General features: G+C 39.2%; 1 protein-coding gene across 2 annotated transcripts in view; it reads left to right on the top strand.

Moving 5' to 3' along the window:
• The window catches only part of Chchd3 (coiled-coil-helix-coiled-coil-helix domain containing 3), a 259060-nt gene that overhangs the window by 153187 nt on the left and 83596 nt on the right, over positions 1-22277 (top strand). Inside the window, exons 5-6 of one of the 2 annotated variants that reach the window (XM_021190918.2) lie at positions 10690-10704; positions 11678-11761. In XM_021190918.2, coding sequence (XP_021046577.1) covers positions 10690-10704; positions 11678-11761 — 99 coding nt within the window. The remainder of the gene's footprint in view (positions 1-10689; positions 10705-11677; positions 11762-22277) is intronic. The other variant, XM_021190919.2, reaches the window with a different exon arrangement.

Genomic DNA, 22277 nt, shown 5'->3' with positions numbered 1-22277 from the left:
GTGTGTGTGTGTGTGTGCGTGTGTGTGTGTGTGTGCACCTGCATATCTGTGTTTGTGTTTCTGTGTGTGTACACACATGTGCACATTAGGGACCTGGACTGGTTGATGTGTTTGAAGTATTAGGGTTTTTAATTTGATCCTTTTCAGGGATAGTTTAAAGGAAAGTCTGGAGTTATTTAGTATTTTAGCTTTAAATTATGAGCCAATATAATGCAAATCCTATATCAGGTACCATTAGCTACATGCTCATTCATACCCTAGGACCTTGATTTCTTATTCCCAATACATATATAATACTTGATCTATATGTATGAATATTTTTGCCCAGGCCATACCAGTGCTCCTTTAGGCCTGAGTGTGTACCCTTAATGAGTGTGTTTAATATCAGGGAAATATGCATGACATGTCCCTCCCTTCTATCACGAAGATCATTTTTACATAGACTTTACTTGCACTTGCTTTAGATGCTTGAGGGTGCGGGTCACTTTCTCTTGTGCTTCCATCTGACTGCTTAGCACCTGGCTGTGCACATGTTAGGCACTTTCATGAATCTGATCAAATGATGGGCTAATGAAAATCACTCTCACAAATGGCAATCTATAATTAAGATGATAGCTGGAACCATAAAGCAGACAGGATACCCCTGTCAGGCAGTTAATAATATTCCCACTTCCCAGCAGGCAAAACCTAATCCAAGTCCTAAGGTTGCTCCTTATTGTTGGATCCAAACCTAAAGAAGGTTCTGCCTGGGGAGCTTTAGAAGGGAAGAGTCATAGAGTCTGTGTTCACCAAGTGGTTGCTTTAGCCGTGGATTTCCTACAGAGCTCTTGTCTGCAAGTGTTTCCTTAACTGAGTGAATGAATTCATATGTAAAATAAAAAATAAAAATATGAACATTAAAATTTTTGATGTTCACTTTACATTGTTTCATATTCAATCTTTCTTGTGGATATGTTACTAAAGCTTTTTGTGAATGGTTAAAGATACTGAAAATATATGTTGACAAATACATTATGTGTATGTAGATTTTTCTATTTCAATTTGAATGGTTTTTGGATGATTGTGTTGCTTTAGGTCTGGTTTTAAATTTTATTTTTAATTGAACACATGCTTGTATGTGAATGCAGTTGCTTGCAAAGGCCTGTTGTGAGTTGTCTGATAGGGGTTCTGGGAACCGAAGTTGGGTCCTACAAGAGTAGCATGTACTCTTAACCACTGAACCATCTTTCCAGCCCCAGAAGGTCTTTACAGGTAGTACAAGCTGTTAAAAAAACAAGGTGCCATTCCTGAATCTCTGGGCAGCAGATCTATACTAAAAGTCCGTATAGTGTGTTAGAGGAGTCTCCATTTGTCAGGTCCCCTGAAGCAGAATCAGGGATGATTATGAGTTATCATGTGTGCACTGAGAACCAAGCCCACTGTAAGAGCATAAGTGTTCTTAACCACTGAGCCGTCTCTCCAGCTCTTTCTGAATTCTAGTTTCTGTAGCAGAGTTACATCTTAGTTTTAAAATCAGCATATAAGGGAAAAATTTTCTTTGGTTCATGACTGTTCTTCAGAGTCCCTCATTGCTAGCTCTCCTATGTTATTAGGTCAGTAGGTGTTCTACTTTGTTTTGTTTTGATTTGTTTCTTTTTTAAATTTTGCATTAGTTGCAAATGCTGCTGTCATATAACTTCAGCCACTACAGTTTCGTTCGCTAAGAAGAGGCATTCTCTCTATGAGGTTATGTTGGGAGTGAGTCAGACCCAGGGAAGAGCTGATGGGTGGTACCCTCCGAGGCTTCCTCGGGGAGCTTTCCTGAGAATGTCATCAATTCTTTTTCTCTTTCAACCTGGATAACTGAGTTTACAATGTAATTCTTTTGTTCCACCTCCAAAAAGAGCCAGAACTGAAGAAAAGATGTGTAGTTACTTTCTGGTCTTACTCATGAAAAATTCTAGAATGACCTGGTTAGCAGACAGCAGTGCTCCCTTCCTTACCAGCCTTACCTATTTTACCTTTCTAGGTTGGAACAACCCAGAGAAACAGCCTAGTTAATTTTGCCAAGTCTCTGTTTTAGCAGCTACAAACCCACTCCCAGTACTAAGTCAGGCAGAGTCCGAGCATCCTGCATCCACACAATGTCTGCCCCTGGCAACCAGGTGCCACAGCTATGTGGCTATTTCCAAATGTTCAGTGTGTGCTTATCAAGTCCTAAGAGTTTGGCATTAGACCAAGCTCATCTGTTGAGTTTCCTGTGGCCTAGCCATATTTTAGATTCAAAATACACAACAGCAGCCATGCTGTGGTAAATGTGAATGGTAGAGAAGGAGATCTAAGATGTATCTAGCCTAGTCCATGAAGTTCACAAATAAGAAAACAGACTCAAAACAAAGTGAGGAACTGCAGCTCTAACTTGTTGAGTACCATTTTGTTTATTTCTGCAGCACAGAACCTGTGATTCAAATTATCCCACTGGTCTGCCATGTTGGATTTGCTCTGCCTGTCCTACACACAAGGAAAGCAATTCTGAAGGACCAGTTAGGTCCACACATGGTGCTCACCCTTAGTTTGCTGGTATCCCTTCTATCTGCTCAGAAGTTGACTCTCCCTGACATCTTATTTTGTTACTTAGCAGCAGTTCAGAGTATGTGGCAGACATAAGCATATGCCCTTCGGCTCTGCCATGAAGGGCAGCAGCCAGACCATGGTCTCCTCCGTCTTTGCAGTCTTCTTCCTTGCCTCTCCTGCTGTGACACCAGACCTGCCTGATGGCCTGAGGTCCTCAGCCTGCACCTGCTCTTTCTTCTTTCCAGATATTTCCCTGTCACTTATTTCCTGTACTTTAACTCTCCCAGGAATTGTATCCCAACACATGAACTGGCACAAAGTAGATGCTATTTTGAAAAATACTTCTACAATAGTCACAATAGTCGGTATCAACTGCCGTAAAAAAATCATGCTAACCCAGTTTGTGCTGCAAAGCCCCAGAGTAGCCTGATGCACTTGGCGAGTCATTCTCACAAATTCTTCTTTAACTTTACACCAGTACAGAATGAAGTCACTCCAGAATAAACTGCTGACAAGAGGTAGGAGTCCCAGAACCAACTTAGTTCCTGACCTTCCAAAATGCCTTTAGTTGACAAGGAGCCTCACTTCCCATACAGTAACCCAGGTGACCCTGGTGGGTGGGTGTGTGTGTGTGTGTGTGTGTGTGTGTGTGCGCGCGCGCGCGCGTGCATACTTCATCTGTGAAACAGATTGCAAGAACAGTTGACTAGCCAATTGTTCTTTATAGTGTGAACATTAAATCTAAATTTAAATGGAACAAATGCAAGTTCATCCAGAGAAAAAGAATTCAGTAGTCTTATAGTAATTGTTTCTGTGTTGTTGTCCAATTTATTTGTCAGATCAGTCACACTGAACGCCTTGGCCCAGATAGTACAGTTTAGTTTTCTTCTCTTTCAGAGAATCTGAGCTTGGTAATGTTCGGGGTGGTAAAACAAGATTATATACAAATGCCTGGAAATAGACATTTATTCTTCCCCATGGAATAAGAAATAGATGCATTTCAGTATAATTGCACCGAATTCACACAACTCCAGATGCTTGAGGCCTCTTTACACTCTATGCCACGGCAGCTCTAGTTTAGTTAAGAGCCACCTGCTTCTTCATGTGATGGAAACGGTTGATGTAACAGCTCTGATCTCTGCTGTGACTGCACATGGTGATGAGTGTCCCTGGCTGCTGCAAGCCTGTACAATTGTGTATTAGCTTCTGTGTCCTTTTCTATGGTGTCCTCTTTCAACTTATATACATCTTTCAAGTTTTTTAGTGTTGTATTAATTACTCTGCAAGAGATTGGGGGAGGGGGGTGTTACCAAGCTAGAACTTGGTTCCTGCCTTCAGCTTCTGAATTTGGTTCACTGTGGTCTTTTAGACATGATAAGTGTTCATTTTTCACATATGACTTTCATAAGCATGTAGTAGCAAGAGCTAGAGAATACTTGAGAGTCCTGAAGCCCTAGCAGTCAATTTCACCTTTTGGTTTTGGTTTTTTCAAGACAGGGTTTCTCTATATAGCCCTGGCTGTCCTAGAACTCACTCTGCAGACCAGGCTGGCCTCTAACTCAGAAATCTACCTGCCTCTGCCTCCCAAGTGCTGGGATTAAAGGCATGCACAACCACCACCCGGCCAGCTGAGTCCATTTTGATTCAGCATTTATTTGGTCTTTCTTAGACACTGGGAACTATAGTCGTTTTCTTGTTTTAAGTAGGTGTTGAGAACAAATCTCTAACTGCACAGCCTGGACTCTTGAGGCTGTTGTTTGAGCTCCATGTTGAGATTTCTTACTACTCTGTAACATGAAATTCGCAAGTTATGGTGGAAGTACACTATGCTTTGTTCTCAGTGTGACTTGTAAAACTTTTATCAGGGAGACTGGCATAGACAACACTGCCCAAACAGAACAAGCTTCCAACACATGTCAGCCGAATATCAGTCCTACCCGAATCAAACATGAGGTCACAGGCTTTAGAATCTTGTATGTGATGGAGGCTTGGAGGCTTGTTTTACATGGGATCACAGGAGTGTGCTTATGAATCTCTTTAGTTCTTCTAGCTCAGACATAATGGATCAAAATTTCTAGCTTGCTCTGTGATTGGGATATGGTTCATTCCATCCCACATATGTGGCCATTCTCAACAATTTTGTGCACTGTCTTTGCAGGTCAGCCCTGCTGTGAGGTTATGGTACAGCTAGTTCTCTGTCCAATTTTCCAATACATATGGATACTCACTGGCAGGCAGGAGCAGTGTTACTCATAGAACCCATTTTGTGAAATCAGTGATGTCCCGATTTGCTGTTCTTTGCTGAAATGGTTCCCCAGGGGGAAAGAGCTGCTGATCATTGAGCTCAAACAACTACCAATCCATAGAACAGCCATTCTCAACAGGGAACATTTGACCATGACTGGAGAGGAATTTGGTCATGATCTTTTGGGGTTATGTAGGTCAGAATCAGAGATGGTGCTGCATATACTGTGATGCTCAGGATAGCTTCCATAGCAGTGAGTCACTTGGTCCACATGTCAGAAGTGTCCCAAGTAAGGATACTGTCTTCAGTCACTGACTTGATACAAAACGGACTTAAACAGGTTCTGATATACCATTGCTGCCATCCCTGAGCTGTAGGCATTGTTGAAGGCATATAGCCAGTCAACATAGAAGCGAGATTATTTATATAATATTGTAGCCTGCTTTCAAATACTTGACAACTTTCATTTTCTAAGAACCCCAGCTGTGGGCTGGAGAGATGGCTCAACAGTTAATAGTGCTCTTGTAGAGGACTAGAGTTTGGTCCCCAGCATTCAAGTCACGTGACTCAACAATCACCTGTTGCTCCTGCTCCAGAGCACCGCTCTCCTGACACTTGCACACAGGAGCACATGCACACAGGTGCACATGCACACATAGATACACATAAACTAAAAATAAGGTTTTATAAATAAGGAAGCTGTATCTCACATTTAGTATGTAATTAATTGGTGTGTTCACTAATAACATCCCACTCCTACCAGCTGTTGTGCAGTGTTATTGTGATCAAGACATGGCTGAATGACATTCTTTGCAGAAGCATCCATTTAGCTCTGGGCTCCTATTAGGAAGATTTGTTTTCATTCTTAATTGCAAGAAGTTGGCACTACCTTGTTTTGTCCACAGCCTGAGTAACAGATCCACAAGATATGCTGTGACTTTGTATATACCTCTCAGTGTAGTGGTCCCTGGATCCTGGATGCTGCTTTTGTGGGAAGTATTGACTTAGGTTGAGCTAAGGATGTAGGCAGAGGAGGAGAAAAGTCTTGCCTCATTCTTGCCCCAGAGTGTTGAGAGTTAAGGACAGGCACGGTGTGTGGAAAAACACATGCAAAAGAAGACAAAGATTAAAAGAACCATGGTAAAAGATGTTATGAAAGGGTTTTTTTTTAACCAAGTGGTAATAACAATAAGTTTTGAATATAAAATTAAACCAAAAACAAGAGAGATGAATAGGTTAATTCCCCCTCCCAATTAAAAAAAAAAAAACACTAAAGAAATGCCCATAAATTTTAGATTACAGCTAGTGTTTAACTTACATTTTGGTAAGTCCCATGCTCTGGAAACTGAGCTGAGGAGAGAAGTAGAAATGTGTAAAGTGAACATCACTGTCTGAACAGCCTGAAGGGGTAGACATATTTTGGCTCACACTATAGTGGTTTCAGTCCATCACAGTTGGGATGTGTGCCTCTGTTGTGTTCCTTTTTCCTCAACTCTTATTTCACCTGGGCCCTGAATGTTCAGGCCAGGTCATTCCTTACATAATCATCTCTGGAAATGAATGTGGAAAAAGAGAGGTGTGCTTTGCTAGTCTCTTATACCTTTCTCTCTACTCAGGTTAACAGCCGGCATTAGCCATCAATCCTCTTACTAAAGGCCCCGCGAATGCTGAATAATTTCCCATTTATAACAGGATTCCAGTGTTTACTCTGGCCCATTACTGTTATTCAGTGATGATCCTCTGTAGCTTCTGATGCATTCTTGAAGTGTGTGCTAAGCCACACCCTTTGGTATTTGTTTTTCTCCTATAATTTTATTGAGATTATACATACTATGCTTTGTCCGCCATTTTGACCAGGGATAAGCCCATTGCTGCTCTTACTTGCTTCTCTTTGTACATGAATTGTGAGGACAGACAGACCTGCCTGGCACAGATTCTCCCTTCCTTGTGACTCCCAGCTCATTATGTCTGGATTTCAGAAGGGTTGAAGACTTACAGTAGAAGAGAATGTAGTGCTAGGTGTTCTGTTGAGAACTCTTTAAGAAGGCTGCCTTTGCTGAGCCCTATGATGTCTGCACTTAGGGGATCATCTTAAGAACACTGAGCACCTACCTGCTTTGCTTTCTGCAAGGAGTTTTCAATACCAGCCCTGGCATTCAAAGACTTTCACATGCCCATACTATGACTAAGTCATTATGACATCACCGAGTTCCTAGTGCCATCATTTTGTGCCATCCCTGAGCCATATCACACAGCTAGGAAGGCATAGCGATGCCAAAAACTTTGAGCCATGAGGATTTTCCCAAGAATATTCGTGGAAAGGTAAAGTTCCTATCAGCACAGTGTGACTTGCCCATGTCCCTGCATCCTCTTGTATTGACTTTAGTATATCTTTTGTTGTGAAGCATCTTTGAACTTTGTCTTAAAAGAGACAAATCTATTAAGAGGTGTGTGCATGCTAATATTTAATGTAATGGCCAACACTGAGTTAAAACATCAAAGCATTTGCTTGGGGTTCATGAAACTTGATTTCCTTATTTTCTTTGATTCTCTTCATTATGGGAGACTAGATTTCCATAATGATCCACTTTAGCATATTCTGTCATGTTTTCAACCCAATCATGTTGTACCACACCTAGCACAATCTGGAAACTAATAGTATAGATTTCTTCTAGGTATAGCAAGCATTCGTGGGGAAAAACTTCATATTTATCTTTCCCTCAAGAAATGATCCTACCTTAACAGCAAGTAATGTTGTAATCCTCTTTGTTTATATTTGTTCATTTACAATGACTCTGTGTCTGAACTTTTATGTCTTTGCAGTCAGTTTACTGCTTTCTCTTAAGCTAAGTGTGACTCTCCATTCTCAATAGCCATTAGCTTAACCAATGTATTCTCTGCTTATTTAAGTTTCAGGATTCATATCGTGTGACTTTTCCTCCCAGCATCCCATTAACTGTTTGAAAGCGATGTGCCACTGAAGTGTTGTGGCCATGTTTCTTGCTTAGTTATTCTCCCCAGTGGATATCAAGATATCGATTGTGTGTGCAGTTGGGGGAGATTTGTGATGCTTGCTTATACTTCGATGCTGTCAGGTCTTTGGAGATGACTCCCTCTTAGGTCTTTAGAGTATGCTTCCAACATCTGGTATGTAGCTTTAAGTTCTTCAGCTGTTGATACCCCTGCTCATCCCTTATTTAGGTGGAGAACAGCTCTTCAAAATCATCAAATTTGTTCATTGTTCCTATGTTCATAATAAGACTCAACAGTACACTTGCAATATTGAATTGTCGTCGTGTTTTAAAAATATCCTTATGGTATATACTCATTGCATTTTTTTAGATAGATGGGACAATCTAAAATTTTTTTTGCCGTACTATTATTTTAATATTGATGTTGGAAAATATACTTTGAAGGGAAGGAAAAACAGGTATTAGTACATCAAGGGTTTAGGAAGTAATTTTTTTATCTATAGGTGTTCAAGTTAAAATAAAATTTGAAGTTGTAAACCATCATTATTTAATACTTTCCTCTTTAAAACCCTGTATCAGGCTGGATGTTGAGGGGCATACCTTTAGTCCCAGCACACCTGCTCTTAAAGGACTGGCATGTTCGTTGAGCTTTGTTTCAAATTAAATTAGAAACTACTAGGGCTAATAGTCTAATTAAATTTTGTTTGAAGACTATAAACCATGTGATGATGACACACACCTTTAATCTCAGCAGTCAGGAAGCAGAAACAGGCAAATTGAGGGCAGCCAGGGCTACACAGAGAAACCCTGTTTCAAAAATACTAACAAAAAATTTTACATCAGTTAATGTTTTCCTCTCATAGCTTAAAATACTCATATTTAAGTTTTCTGGGATTACAGGAGTAAGAACTGTTTACTATGTATAACAAGCAATAGCCCAGATAACATCATAGCTACTGGTAGCATTTCAGCACGCTTTCTACTTCTTCGTACATCTTTACAGCATGCAATCAATTTAGTGTCTTTCTCTGCTCTCTCAGTCCTTTCTTATTTAAAGTAAGGACCATCTTTACTTACTATTGTGACTTATTCCCCACCACACACAAATATTTTGATTATTTATTTTCTGAAATGTCAGCTTTGCATAATTCCTAATGTCTGATCATGTGACTGGGTCAAAATCTCTGATTTATTTTTTGCTACAATCTTTGTAGTTACTTTTCTATTGTTGGCCTTTTCTTATTTGTTTAAACTCTTGTTGTTCTTCCTTTATTGTTAGTTTACATAATTCTTTTATGAATATCATATACCATAGATAAATGAACTTTTTAATTTTGCTAGCTGCTACCGTTGAATGCTTAAAAGTAAAATTGTCTATCAGTAAGAGAAATGGCAATATTTATGAGCATATCTATTCTGGTTTCCTTTTGTTGCTGTGATTAAAACACTGAATTGAAAGCAACTTAGAGGAGAAAAGGGTTCATTTCATCTTACACTTCCAGGTCACAGTCCCTCATTGAGAGAAGGCAGGCTCTTTGCCATTCTGACCTGAGTCAAGGATGTACAGTAGAAACTGTGGACAGAGGCTGTTGCTGGCTCAGCTGCAGGCTCATGCTAACCTAACTTTCCAATGTAGCCTAGGGACCACTTGTATAGGGGCGTTACAGGATGGTCCTGCCCAGAGCAGGCTGGCTGTCAGTTAATAGTCAACACATGTTCACAGGCCAGTCTGATCTAGGTGGTTTCTTATCAAGGTTTGCCTCTCAGGTGACATAGGCAATATATACCACCCCACACATAAAAAGCCATTGATATCTCACCTCAAAAACACCTTCATTTTGGCTTTTGGCTATAAGATATGTTTATTACCAATTATGAAAAATAAAATACAAATCATTCCTAAAACTAGCACCATGTTTCAATTTGTCGGGACATTTTCTAGAATATCCATTTTTCTTTCTATTTTAAAATTGGTTAAGATGTACCTGTTATTAATAATCTTTTCCTCTCTTTTTAGAGAGTATTATTATTTTTCTAGTATATGTATTACTTAGGTATTGGATTACTTTCAGTTCTTTTTCCTTGTGGCCTCTTACAGCCTTGTGGTTCATGTGTTCTCATGCTGCTAGAATTGCTAAAAAAAAAAAAAAAAAAAAAAAAAAAAGTGCTGGAAATAGAGGAGTTTTACATTTTTCTGACTGCACAATTTTAAGACTTATTTTGTGTTGTCAAATTGATGCTAGAAATTGTTAGACCATTTATATATTCTGACAATATAGACGAAACAATGTAGATGAAAACCCTCCTGTAGTCTCACCAATATTGATGATTATAATCTTTCTTTTTTGTCAATTTGACAGATGAATAATACAATACTTTTTTTATCCACATTCTTTGATTGTGTAGCTGTGTTGTTTTTCAACTGCTTATTATCTGTAAATAGATGTGAATCACCAGTCTCTATACTGTGTCACTTTGACTGTCGTTAAGAAGGGTAAGTCTTAGAACTTAAACTAAGCACCTCTATATTGGTAATGTTAATCTTCACAGTTTTAGAATTTTTGTCCTTTCTGTCATTGGCCTACTTGGAATAGACCAATTAGAATAAATTCAGTCATTTTCGATTTTTACTTATTTATATTTTGAGCATTCATATTGAATTTAGTTTGTTCTCTTTAAATGATAAATTATATTTTTTCTCATGTTGTAGCTTCATCTGTCAAAAATTCTTTCTACATTTATTTTTTCCCTTGAAATCCTAAAATACACAGTTAACTTTTTACTGTGTTCTAGCAAGAAAATATAGATTATTTACTTGCATATAAATATCTTCCAGATTTATGGGAAAATTGCCTATATATCTAAGTATCTGTATTTCTATCTATTGCTAAATATCTGTTTATTTTCAACATGCTGCAGGATATTGAAGACAAAGTAAGTAACAACAACAAACCTACCATGACCAAATGGATTGATACAAACTAAACAGAAACTTGATTGAACAGCTACTCTGGTACAGAGTGAGCCAGGCAAAGGAATATAAAACATGTACAAAGATGGAAATGCCAAGACACATTGATTTCTTTTAGGTAAAAGCCAAACTATTTAACCTTCACTGAACACAGAATGGTACTATAATGACTTTGTTAGTGTGAGGTAATATTATAAAGAGAAATTGTTTCTGTTTCAGGAACAAAGATCAGTTTAGCATAATTCAGGATAACAATCATTTTGAAAATGTGTTTGCATTTTAACTAACCTTGAGACATCCACAAGTAGGTATTTTATTTTATGAAGAATGGAATATTATTGCTTTTTTAAAAGTTTATAAAATATGATTCTGTAAAATTAATATTACGACTAAATGTCTTAATATTTTATTATACTTATTATCTTTAAATTTTCAAATAATGAATAAACAAGGCTGCTTAATAAAGTAAGCTGCTACTTCATGTATCGGGAAATGGAATAACTATATGTAACTTCATACAGATTGCCCTAATCACTCAAGGGTTATTGAATATAAGGTTTATATAGGCTTTTTTTGTTACTTGTTCAGGGTTAATAAACATGTATCTAAGAATCAGACAAGTTTCATTGTGCATATTATTAATCCTTAAAATTACTCTTTGAATGAGAAGTTAAATAAGACAGTCTGCTGTACACTGTATTCTGACATTTCCAAATACATTTGGACAAAGTAGGACACAGCTGTTACAGTAAGAAAAACACAATACAGTTTCATTCTTCACACACAAATGCAGCAACCACCATCATATTAATGTTTTTTCTATAGCAGGGACCTAGCAGCCCTCGACGACAGTCAGCTATGTTTCTGCCTGAGTTTTGTTTCCTGGTTGCTGCTTTCACTTTCTCTCAATATAGTCTACTCCTATGTTTTTTTTAGGCTCGGCAGCTGGAAGAGAAAGACCGAGTGATGCGGAAGCAGGATGCGTTCTACAAAGAGCAGCTGGCCAGACTGGAGGAGAGGGTATGGCTATTTCTTGTTGATGCTTCTTTTCTTTCTTTCTGTAGCTGCCCATATATTTGTTTAAAAAAAACAACAAATTAGCACTAATGTTCCTATTCCTGGTTAAATGAAGTCATAACTATACAATGACCTAGTTAAAAAGGTAGGTAATTTGTCTCTGAGAACTTCATTTTGTGTGGCTGTGTTATTGGTTTGTTGGGTTTTCTGTACCCGAGAAATAATTCCCTCACATAATTCACCTTATGTAATGTATTTTAATCTGCATTGCCATGCATTATTTATATGTTATATTTGAATGCATTCCTGGATATGCTACTATCATTTGTCTTATTTAGGGTTTTAGATATTGTTTAATCATCAGTTTTNTCTTATTTAGGGTTTTAGATATTGTTTAATCATCAGAGTATTACTCATTTTTTTTTTTTTTTTTTTTTTTTTTTTTTTTTTTTGAGACAAGTATCCCTGTCTTGAATTCACTACACATCTAAGGATGACTTTGAACTTGTGATCCTCCTTCATACACCTTTGAGTGCTAGGGTTACATGTGTGTGCCAACATGCCTACCTGGTTTGAGGTGGTCCTGTTTTGAAGGATATGCTGTCAATGGCAACTCCATTTTACTGAATTTCAGCTTACAACTTAATGTCACCTTCAAGAATGGGAATAGGAGCTTTCTATATGTCGGAGTTAGAGGAGAGAGGTTTAGGAAGAGAGGAGTCATATGCCTAGCCAGCCTGGATTTGAAAGTGGACCAAGACACACTGGAGGGGTCAGGACTGGAGGAATATAAGACAGTGGGCTGAAAAATGGTGTTTGAACATCTTGTCAGAACCCTCCTTCAGGGAAATCAATTCTTTGTTTAGATTAACTTTATGTAGAAACTGTGGAATTGCAAAGTAATCTTTCCCTCTGTTTAAGACCCAACGTTTCATTTGTTTAGAATATGACATTTGATCAGAAGTAGGAAAATGGAGAAACGTGCCATTAAATTCAGCTCAGTGCATTCTGTTTGTATTGCAAACATGTTTCCTTCTCTCCTTCTATGTCACTGGGACTCAACACATATTGAATATAAGGATCATTTGACCATGTGTTTTGCAGATCATTTGACCATATGTTCTGCAGATAACCATTTATATACCTAATGCAGGCACTGGTCCTTATGTGGTAGTTATATGTAGTAGATGTAATAAACTAAGCATCTACTTTCATGGAACTCAAAGTTAGTAAAAAGTCAGTTATACATACTGTATGGCAGCATAGGGATTCTGTAAAACAGTAAATGGAACTCCCATGGCCAAGGTGTAAGCCTAGCATTGGATCGAGAAGAAAGATCTATATATTTAGATAGCAAGGAACAGTACTTGAGTCACAGGGAAGCAAGTCAGTGTCACTCCTAAGATAGGGGTGTACTGGGCACATGTGGGAATCAGGGTAGCCTGGTGGTATCATCAACAAATAGGTGACTATCTTGGGCAAGAGTTGAAACAAGGGAAGCTTGGCAAAAGATTAATTTAGAGTGGGGTGACAAGCTAGGTGTAGTGACATGTACCAGGAAGCCCAGCCTTGGGAGATGGATCCAGGAGGATCAAGAGTTCACCATCATCAGCTCATACCGAGTTTGAGATTTTATTGGGATACATGGGGGTGGGGGGTGTAAAGGGAAGGGAATTGGATGGCCACAATGTTAACTAGGGTGCTAGCAGCAGAGCTGAAAATTTTCTGGTTATGCGTGTCAAAGATAGAGACCAGATTTGATGATGGTTTTGAAAGCCAATAAAAGAAAGGCTCAGACATAATCTAGGCCTGGTCTTATAACTAGGAGGACAGATATGCCTACCTAGGAGGAAAGATTATTCCAGTATCAATGGAGGAAGATGTGAGTGGTAGAGTATATAAGGGGTTTGGTTGGGAATGATTTGCTGAATAGATGTGATACGGAATGATTTTGAGGAGAAACCAGTGATGCCATCCCCTCAGTAAGCATTTTAGCTTGCATGGACCCATTCCGTCTTCCTGTCTCTCCCTCTGAAATGTGGACACGAAAGGGATTGTATACAGAAGGAAGGTTACATTTTACATAATTTTCACATCATAAAAAATTTTAAAAATAGCATTTACATGTAGAAAGACCATTCTTAGGATTTTCTCAGCCATCAGGTGAGCCTGACACGTATGAAGGTCAGTTTGCAGAAGTGCCACTTGGACCCGTTGTGGCATCATTCATCTGTCCTTCACAGACTCTATAATGAAACTCTTACCCTCTCAAGTTCTTCTGCTGGTAGGAGGAAGTAATATTTGTATGACTGGCTTGTTAGAATAACCTAAATCAAGAATCTAAATAGTGCGTGTGTAGCATGCATAACACCTCATGTTTGACCCCAAGTAATGCCCCTGCCAAAATACAAGATAACACAACAGCTCTTTGAAAATTTGCAAGAATTTATCAGATTGAAGTATCTTCATCATAGGACATATCTTTTTCATTGTGCATATGAGTCCAATAACTGTAAAATCACTATAATGTCAATCAACCTCCTCATGTCTTCTCCCAGTTCTGTAAAGCCTGGTTTTTGTTGGTATTTCTAGAGGACCTGTGTCATTTTGTCAAGGTGGATTTCATCTATGATTACATAAAGAATATTCAGTCAGTCATTTTGTCAGTCAGGCATTTTGTAAAACCTGTGAAAGTGTTTTTTGTTTGTTTGCTTGTTTGATGTTTTTTCATATTGTTAATGGTTGTGAAGGCACTCTGTATAAGCGTTTCTAGTAGGACTTCTGAACATACTTGGCATTAAAAATATAAAAGTGCGGAACTAGATGGTGCTTAGTATAAGAAAACATGATAGGATGAATGTGTTTACAGTGCAGTCCAGGTTGCTGTGGATTAAATGTGGATTTGAACACACCTTTCCTTTAATCACATGAATTGATACCTTCAAGTCAATACTCGGTTACCAGTGAAGAACGTGACCTCAGCACGTCCTGTAAGGATCTGGGCATGCGGCAGAGTTATGTGTAAGCCCTTGTATTCTTGCAGACCACTAAAACCAAAACAAGTTTTAGGATGTCATTTCAAAGATGTTACTATGGCAGGCTAGGCACAGTTAGCATGTATGTCCCACCTTTGCGTGATTGCTTACTTACTCTTTTAGCTATCCATTTTGATGCAAAGTTCAGCAGTTATGAACCAGCCAATTTGTGCATGTGCAACACATTCTGTTCTGTAGCACTGCCCATTTGCTACTTGGTTTTATTTCAGTAAACTATCAGTTAGGTGATTGCCTTGAGTCAAGTCTTTTCTCTTCCCAGATGTGTCTGTCCACCAGGGCTCTGAGATACTCTTCTTCTTTCACTAATGTGCCAGGCTTAGTTAAGTGTAATTTCCCCAGACTACAGTTTTATTATTCCTGGAAGCAGTTTTCCACATCATGGCTATTGCAACTTTCCCAGGTAGGTCCTCATTTCCCAGTAGTCAGAGGTCACAGACTTTCCAGTTAGGGTTTGGATAGATGAGACCATAAACTCTTGAGAGTGTTAAAACCCTCATGTGTAAGTTTATGGCCCGAAGGGAGCAGAAGAATATTAACTCCTGGCTGACAGTTTGCCCAGAGGAAGCCCAGAGCAGTCTCTAGAGAAGTCAGCTCAGTGTTCTCACACAACTGGCCTAAGACCCTTGGACAGTTTTTTCTGTTTTCACAGTTTTGTTGGTGTATAATTAAATGACACATCTATACTGCTTCATACCTCTCAGTGATAACTGTACATTGTATAATAATTGTGATTGAATATGTATGTTGTTAGACATATACTATATTTTGTCTCATTTTATCCTCACAATAACTATGAAGCTGCCCACTCTGTGAATATCCTGAAGCTGAGATCAGCTTGCCCCCAGAATAAAAGCCAGATTATTATCAGTAGATCTGGTTTTGAGTCAGCCGCCTCAACAGTGCTGGGGGCCAGGACACTGCTGGCTTTAAAATGTATGAGTTTATGCTTAAGTTGTTTAGTCTGTCTGGGGGACAGAATTAGTTCTCTGAGTGCCAAGTTAGCACCTCTGCCTTCTAGTACAACTCCTGGGGGTCGGATCTTATCATTTGATGATTGCCTCCTGATAACCTGAAAGTACTGAGCTAAACACTCAAAAATGTGTCATTTCTTCCTCAGGATTTGGCCCTTTCAAAGAAACTTTGACAAAAAGAAAGAAAGGATGTTTTCTGTACCTAGAACCTGCAGTATGATGCAATCCCCGAAGTTCCTTCATGGTCCGCATTTGGTGCTCTCACTTTCAGTAAGGACTCTGTAGCCATTTGAGCAGTTGGACACCCTTGAGCTGTCTGTACACCTTTACTCTTGTAGGACAGTCAGGTCATTCTGCCTCCTGGAAAGAAAACATATTTTTTCTTACTAAACAGTTCTGGCTGATAATTTGTTTGAAGTGGGTTGTTGACACGTTCTTAAGGAAAATGTATTTTTTTTGGCCAGGAGTTTGTTGGTTCTAAGGTTGTCACCAATTGAAGAACACAAAGGTTCTCCTATCTAGAGTCTTTCCAGGATAAAAGTCCCTGTATCCCAAGGACATCTTGAAGACTTGATTCCTTTGAGGATTCCAGTGTCATGCATTTTTAACTTTTTAATTTTTACAGTGAAGTTCAATTAATTCTTTTTGCTGAATCAACCACTTTGTTCTTGGCTCTTTCAAGGATGATGGGGTTTGGCACAGCATGCAGGGGAGGTATAAAAGCCCTGGTGGCCTTAGGAGCTGAGGGTGATCAGAGAGCTTAATGAGGTATAGACACAGATCAGCCTGGCCGTGTGGCACATATTACTTGTAGTTTACAGACTCCAGGCTTTCAGTAGCGATATGCATACACTTTGTAATGAGCCACCTAGAATTAACACAAAAGGGAACTGTATCACCGGGGCAGAGAACAGGGGAAAGAAAACAGTGAAAAAGTAAGTTACCAGGAGGAAGTAAAGCATATTACTGGCCTGCCACCTGGAGAGAGTTACTAATTAACTGCTGAGGTCATAGTTCCATCAGATGAGAAATGGCTTTTGAAGTCCCTCACTTCCAGTGGGTGACATGTCTTCTGCAGCATCAGAAAATGTTGGGCCCATCTGTATGATTAATTGGTGATGGGATTTAGTCACTTTTTGTCACTTGATATTTTTACCAATGTTACCTTAGATGAAGGGGAACCATGATAACTGATAGTGTGAGAAATGACAACAGAGTACGTTATTGTGAACCTGATGTACTGCATATGGGGAGACACTATTATGGATGTTTACTAACAGATGAAGTCTGCCACTGTAAAGTATCTCACTAAGTGAAACAAGGGTAGCATGGGATAGAATCACTAAAATCTGAGATGCAAAAATGTGAAAGTCTATTTGAAAGGGTGAAATAGTAAATTGACTTACTGGTCTTCAAACAAACAAACAAACGCCCTACCTTTGCTGTTTTCCCTGCTAGAGCAGGTGTGAGTGCATTTGGTCAGTGGCTAACTCCCTGTGGCCAGGCAGTGTGAGAAGGCAAACTCAGCACAGGCTTAAAAGCAGAGCTGTCCTCCAGCCAGGCTGCACAGGTGAAGCTGGTTTGTACCTGACACCTGCAGAGATACTTTGTTCCTTGGACACTTGGGGATTTTGTGTTGGCTTCATAATACTGTGGAAATCAGGGCTGGTTCCCATGGTTTCTGTAGTTATAGAAAATTGCAGAAACAGATGAAGTTCTCTGGTTCACACATTTACACACTGAAGGTACTCCAAGACACTATTGGGATTGTAATGTCATTGTGAGTGACAGATCCCAGCAAAGCGCTGCAATGTGTTTTTTACATTGAGAGTTACACTCTCTTAAATAAAAGCTCTTTTCAAATAAAGTCTCAAATAAATGCATTTAGATATTATTAGGTAGGACATTAACACAGCCTGGTTGCACCATGTCTTTTGTTACTGCAGCGGACACAGCTGATTATAACTTAGATGTGAATGCTGAGCCATTTCACACTCTGACCTGTTTTCTTAAAGGAGGTTTATTATTACAGTTATTTTGAGAAGTAGCAAACAGTATGACTTGATGCCACCACTACCCACTTCTCTTTCTATTTCATTCTCTCAGGGGAAAATCAATACAGGTTAGTAGATGTGGGGGTCTTATCCTTAATTCATTATTCAACAAATCCTCCAAGTACATGGGCTTTTCTGTTAACCTTTCTGAAATTTCTAACAGGAAATGTGGTTTGAGTAACCTTGAATTGCTTTTTTAATCTGGCTTTACGGATATAAGACTTAGGGTTTTTTTTTCCTAGGGTGAGCTTTTAAAGTGTATTCTGTTAAAATGATCCCCTTAACTGGAGCCAGCTCTTCTATGTCTAAGTTTAGAGGAAAGATTTGCAAATCATGGGATCAGCACTTAATTTGGGCTCTATTTACCATGTCGGCTGTCAAGAAGCATTAACCTTAAGGTAAGATGAGAACATGGAGTACAAAGCTTTGAGCTGGATGGCACACAGTACACCAGGTATTAAATAGCATTATCCATCCTGCTTGCTACAGTAAATAGGATTCCACTATTATGATGTGTCAGGGCTTTCAGTAAAATCACATTTACAAGACACTAAACTGCCTTCCTCTCTGCTCAGCAGCTTTATGCTGGGGGCTTGCTTTCATATTAATCCTGTTGCTAGGAAATACTTGTAGCAGTTGGGCATAGAGATTATAATTTGATGATCTCTTCCTCTTCTCTATTCAGAGATTAGAATGGACCACTGTGCTCTGCAGTGAGAGCTGTGGGGCTGTGCGAAAGAGATGATGGAGAGTTGAGCTTTGAAGACCGGCGGCCTCTTTGTGAGCGCTTATAATGATCATAGGTGTGAAGGCACCAACAGGATGGGCTAACTACTTTCTCGGTGCTCTGCATTGCCTTTGCCTTTGAAAGACCGTACAGTGAAATAATCTGATTCTGTTTATCATGGTGGTTGTGAGAAATGGCATGCCTCTTGGATGTGTAAAGATAAGGTGAAAAAAATGCCTTGTGAAATTTGATGGGAAATTCCAGTTAAAGATTCTATACAATTTATGGAGGCTCAGCGAGCATTTGTAGTTGAGAAAAATACCACTTTCTTTTCACTGGAATTATATTTGGAGGAGGAAGCGGAGGGTGATTGTCAGTATTGCAGCAAGGAAGCCATTTTGTTTCCTTTAAATGAAGTTGAAAAAAATGGGCTAAATATCTGAATTTTAAATATTTTTAAAATATCCAGTTTTAAAATGAATGATTGTTTTGCTTCTTGCTATCTTATTCGTAAATTGCAAATGTACTCCATTTAAGCAGTCCAGCCAATGCTTATTTCCTCACTTTGCTGACTGAAAAATTAAAATACACGAGCATTAAACTCTTTAAAGTAAATTGCAGAGCTTGTGGTAGAAAATGCCCTGCAATCCCAGCTTTATGTTAAGACCATGGGCCAGCTGTGCCTCTATAAGGGATTACATTTTAGCACATTAGTTTCAGTTAGAAAAACACATATGGTCATTAAAATATTTGCAAATAATATTAGCTCTTGGCATCACTGAACAAGAAATGTCCATATCTGAACCTAGGATAAAGTAGGTTTACACTGTATTCTGCATCCAATGAAGGGAACCCAAATCTAATTTGGCCACCAAAACTGGGACAGTCTTGTTATAACCTTATTTATTCTCAATCAGCATTTGGGGCACTAGAGAGAAAGCATTGACATTCAACATTTGTTCTGACTAAATATAGTCAACTCTATCAGTGAGCCAGGTATATAGATATGGTGACATACAGCCAGCACAGCACAGCGATGGGCACAGGGGAAGGAGTTTTCATTGACAGTTGATTCAAGGTGGCTGTGCCGGCCTATTATTTTCTAGAGCCAAAGTTTTTTATAAAGGCTCTCTGGTAACTTTATCCTTTAAAGGTCAAAAAGTCATGGGATTTTGAGGAGAATTTAATGGATAGAAAATATCTGCCTAGTTAACTTCTCAGATAAAGATCTATTATCTGATGTACTGGGTTGCCTCAGATGACACTCTAAAAAGAAGTATTAAACATGTAGCTTCCATGAAGTCAGAAATTAGGCACTAGATAAATTTTGAAGATTAATGTTATTGTCAGAGAGTGGGGTTGGTTCCACAGTCAAATGATTCCAAGAAATGTTAGGTTTAAATGTGACAGATGTATTTGTTTCCCACAAGCACTCGGACACCTTCTAGGATGAAGCTGCTTCATGTGATGGTTCAGCATCACACTCAAGCCATGAGACCTTTTCTAGGAACAGCCATTAATCTACTCTTGTAGATTAATAGGATCTATGTGTACTACATAATTAAAATATGCCATTTTGAGATCTTGATTGCATCCTAACTTGTAAAGGCAGAAAAGGATTCCAGTCTTTTGTAGGATCTCTTATCTGAGGACTCCCAAAATCCTAGGATTGCATCTCTTTGCAGACTGTGGGCAGGTGAGACAAGGCAGGATGAGCATGCTGACGTGCCTAAGGGATTTCTTTTTGGTTGTTTTGTTTTGTTTTTGTTGTTGTTGTTGTTGTTGTTTTTCTTTCCGAGACAGGGTTTCTCTGTGTAGCCATGGCTGCCCTGGAACTCACTCTGTAGACCAGGCTGGCCTTGAACTCAGAAATCCGCCTGCCTCTGCCTCCTGAGTGCGCCACCAATGCCTGGCTAGCCTATGGGATTCTTAGCAAAGCTGTGGTGTAGAATGTAAATAAGCTGCTGCTGCTTCCTCTTCCTCTTCCTTCCTTCTTCCTTTCTTCTTTCTTCTCCTTTTTACTTCTTCTTCTTCCTTCTCCTTTTTTCTTCTTCCTTCTTCCTTTCTTCTTCCCTCTTCCTTCCTCCTCCTTTTCTTTTTTTCCTAGACACATTGCTGATTCAAACTTGCATTCTTTCACACTCCTAAATTAAAAGTGATGAGTAGCAGGATTTAACCCATGTTAGAATTCAAAATCATGCCATAAACCAATGGATAGCTATGCTTTTTTCAAGACTTGGATCTGTTCTTTTCCTTTCATGAAATGGAGGAGGGTAATCTAATTGAATAGAACTCAGTTATAACATAGATTTTAAAAATACTGCCATCAATGGAGTGAGGTCCCAATCTGGCAGACAAGCAAATGACACATCAGCACCCATTCTTGGTGGACCTCGAGTCACTTGGGGTCTTCAGGATGTTTGGAGGGCTTGCAAGGTGTGGAAGGATGCTATGATGTTCACTGGCCTAGTAAAGACTACTTTGTACGTGGAGAATAGATTTGATGATAAAGGCCAGTAATCACATGCCCTGTAATATAATTTGCCTCTATTAGAGTTCAGAAGTACAGCTCAGGGAACACGGCACCGCACTGTCACTTTATGACCTGTAATGTTCTTGTGAGCTCTCTGAAAGTGGGCACTGTCTGTTTTCAAGACCCATGCTTGGCATTTGTTGAGTAGATGAGTGAAGTTGTACTCTGAACTTCATCTCTGAAGCAGTTTGGGTTTCTGTGTTAGTCAGTCTGTACTATCCATTGGGTGTAGTCACAAAGCTGGAGGCCTGAAATGATTTAATGTGACACTGTGCTTTATTGTGGGGTGGAGAAGGGAACGGTGCCTCCTTACTACCTCACCCAGTCAATTGTTGTTTTTATTGGTGAAACTCAGAGACATTTAAGTTGCCTCAGATGACCCAGCTGTGCAGCAGCCTCTCCCTCTGGATGAACACTGAGGGGACCCAAAGTTCCTATGATGCAGACACCCTGCAACTCAAGATGTTCATGAATGTGAACAGAATATCTCTTAGTTTTTCCTTTAGAGCCACTAATGTAAAGTAACAGATTCTCAGCTAACTAACCATTTCTACAATCTAAGCACCATAGGCTTACTTTATAGTGGATCATGTTTATAGCAAAGAGAAATTGCACCAGCTATGTACTAAGTTGAGCTGAATAGCCAGTTACTGTGCTGTGGTACTCAGGGTATAATCATGGGGGATGCTAAAAGAAAAGAGATGGAAAAAGAGCTATGGATTGGGTTTTATTCTTCTGATAGGGTGGAGAAAAGAGAAGGTGGTTCTAGACATACTATGGGAAAGGTAGGCAGAAATAACTTTTGAGCCCGGCTAGTCCAGCTCTGCTCATGGTGATGAGAGTCAGTGTGATAGCATCTATGGGACTGTATCAGAGAACACTGAAGATGGTGCCCACTGCTGCTGCTTTAGACTGTACATGCCAAATGCCTGGGTTAGGAACTTCCTACAAACTTAGATTATAGACAGATTATAGACAAACCATTTGGACTTCAGGAATTAATATGTCTCAGTAAATATACCTTCCTTCCTGCCTTCTTTCTGCTGGCCCCTTCTTGCCTTTCATTATATTGTTCAGACCTTAAACCTGAGATCTCCTCCACCCACTGTCTCAGCATCATGAGTGCTGGAATTGCGGCCATATGCACTACTTTCTCTTTACATGTGCTTGCTTCATGT

This window comes from Mus pahari, chromosome 2 (assembly GCF_900095145.1).
Source record: "Mus pahari chromosome 2, PAHARI_EIJ_v1.1, whole genome shotgun sequence".
Taxonomy (NCBI): Eukaryota; Metazoa; Chordata; class Mammalia; order Rodentia; family Muridae; genus Mus; species Mus pahari.
Note: the sequence above shows the minus strand (reverse complement) of the source record. Positions and strands in the feature narration are given on the sequence as shown.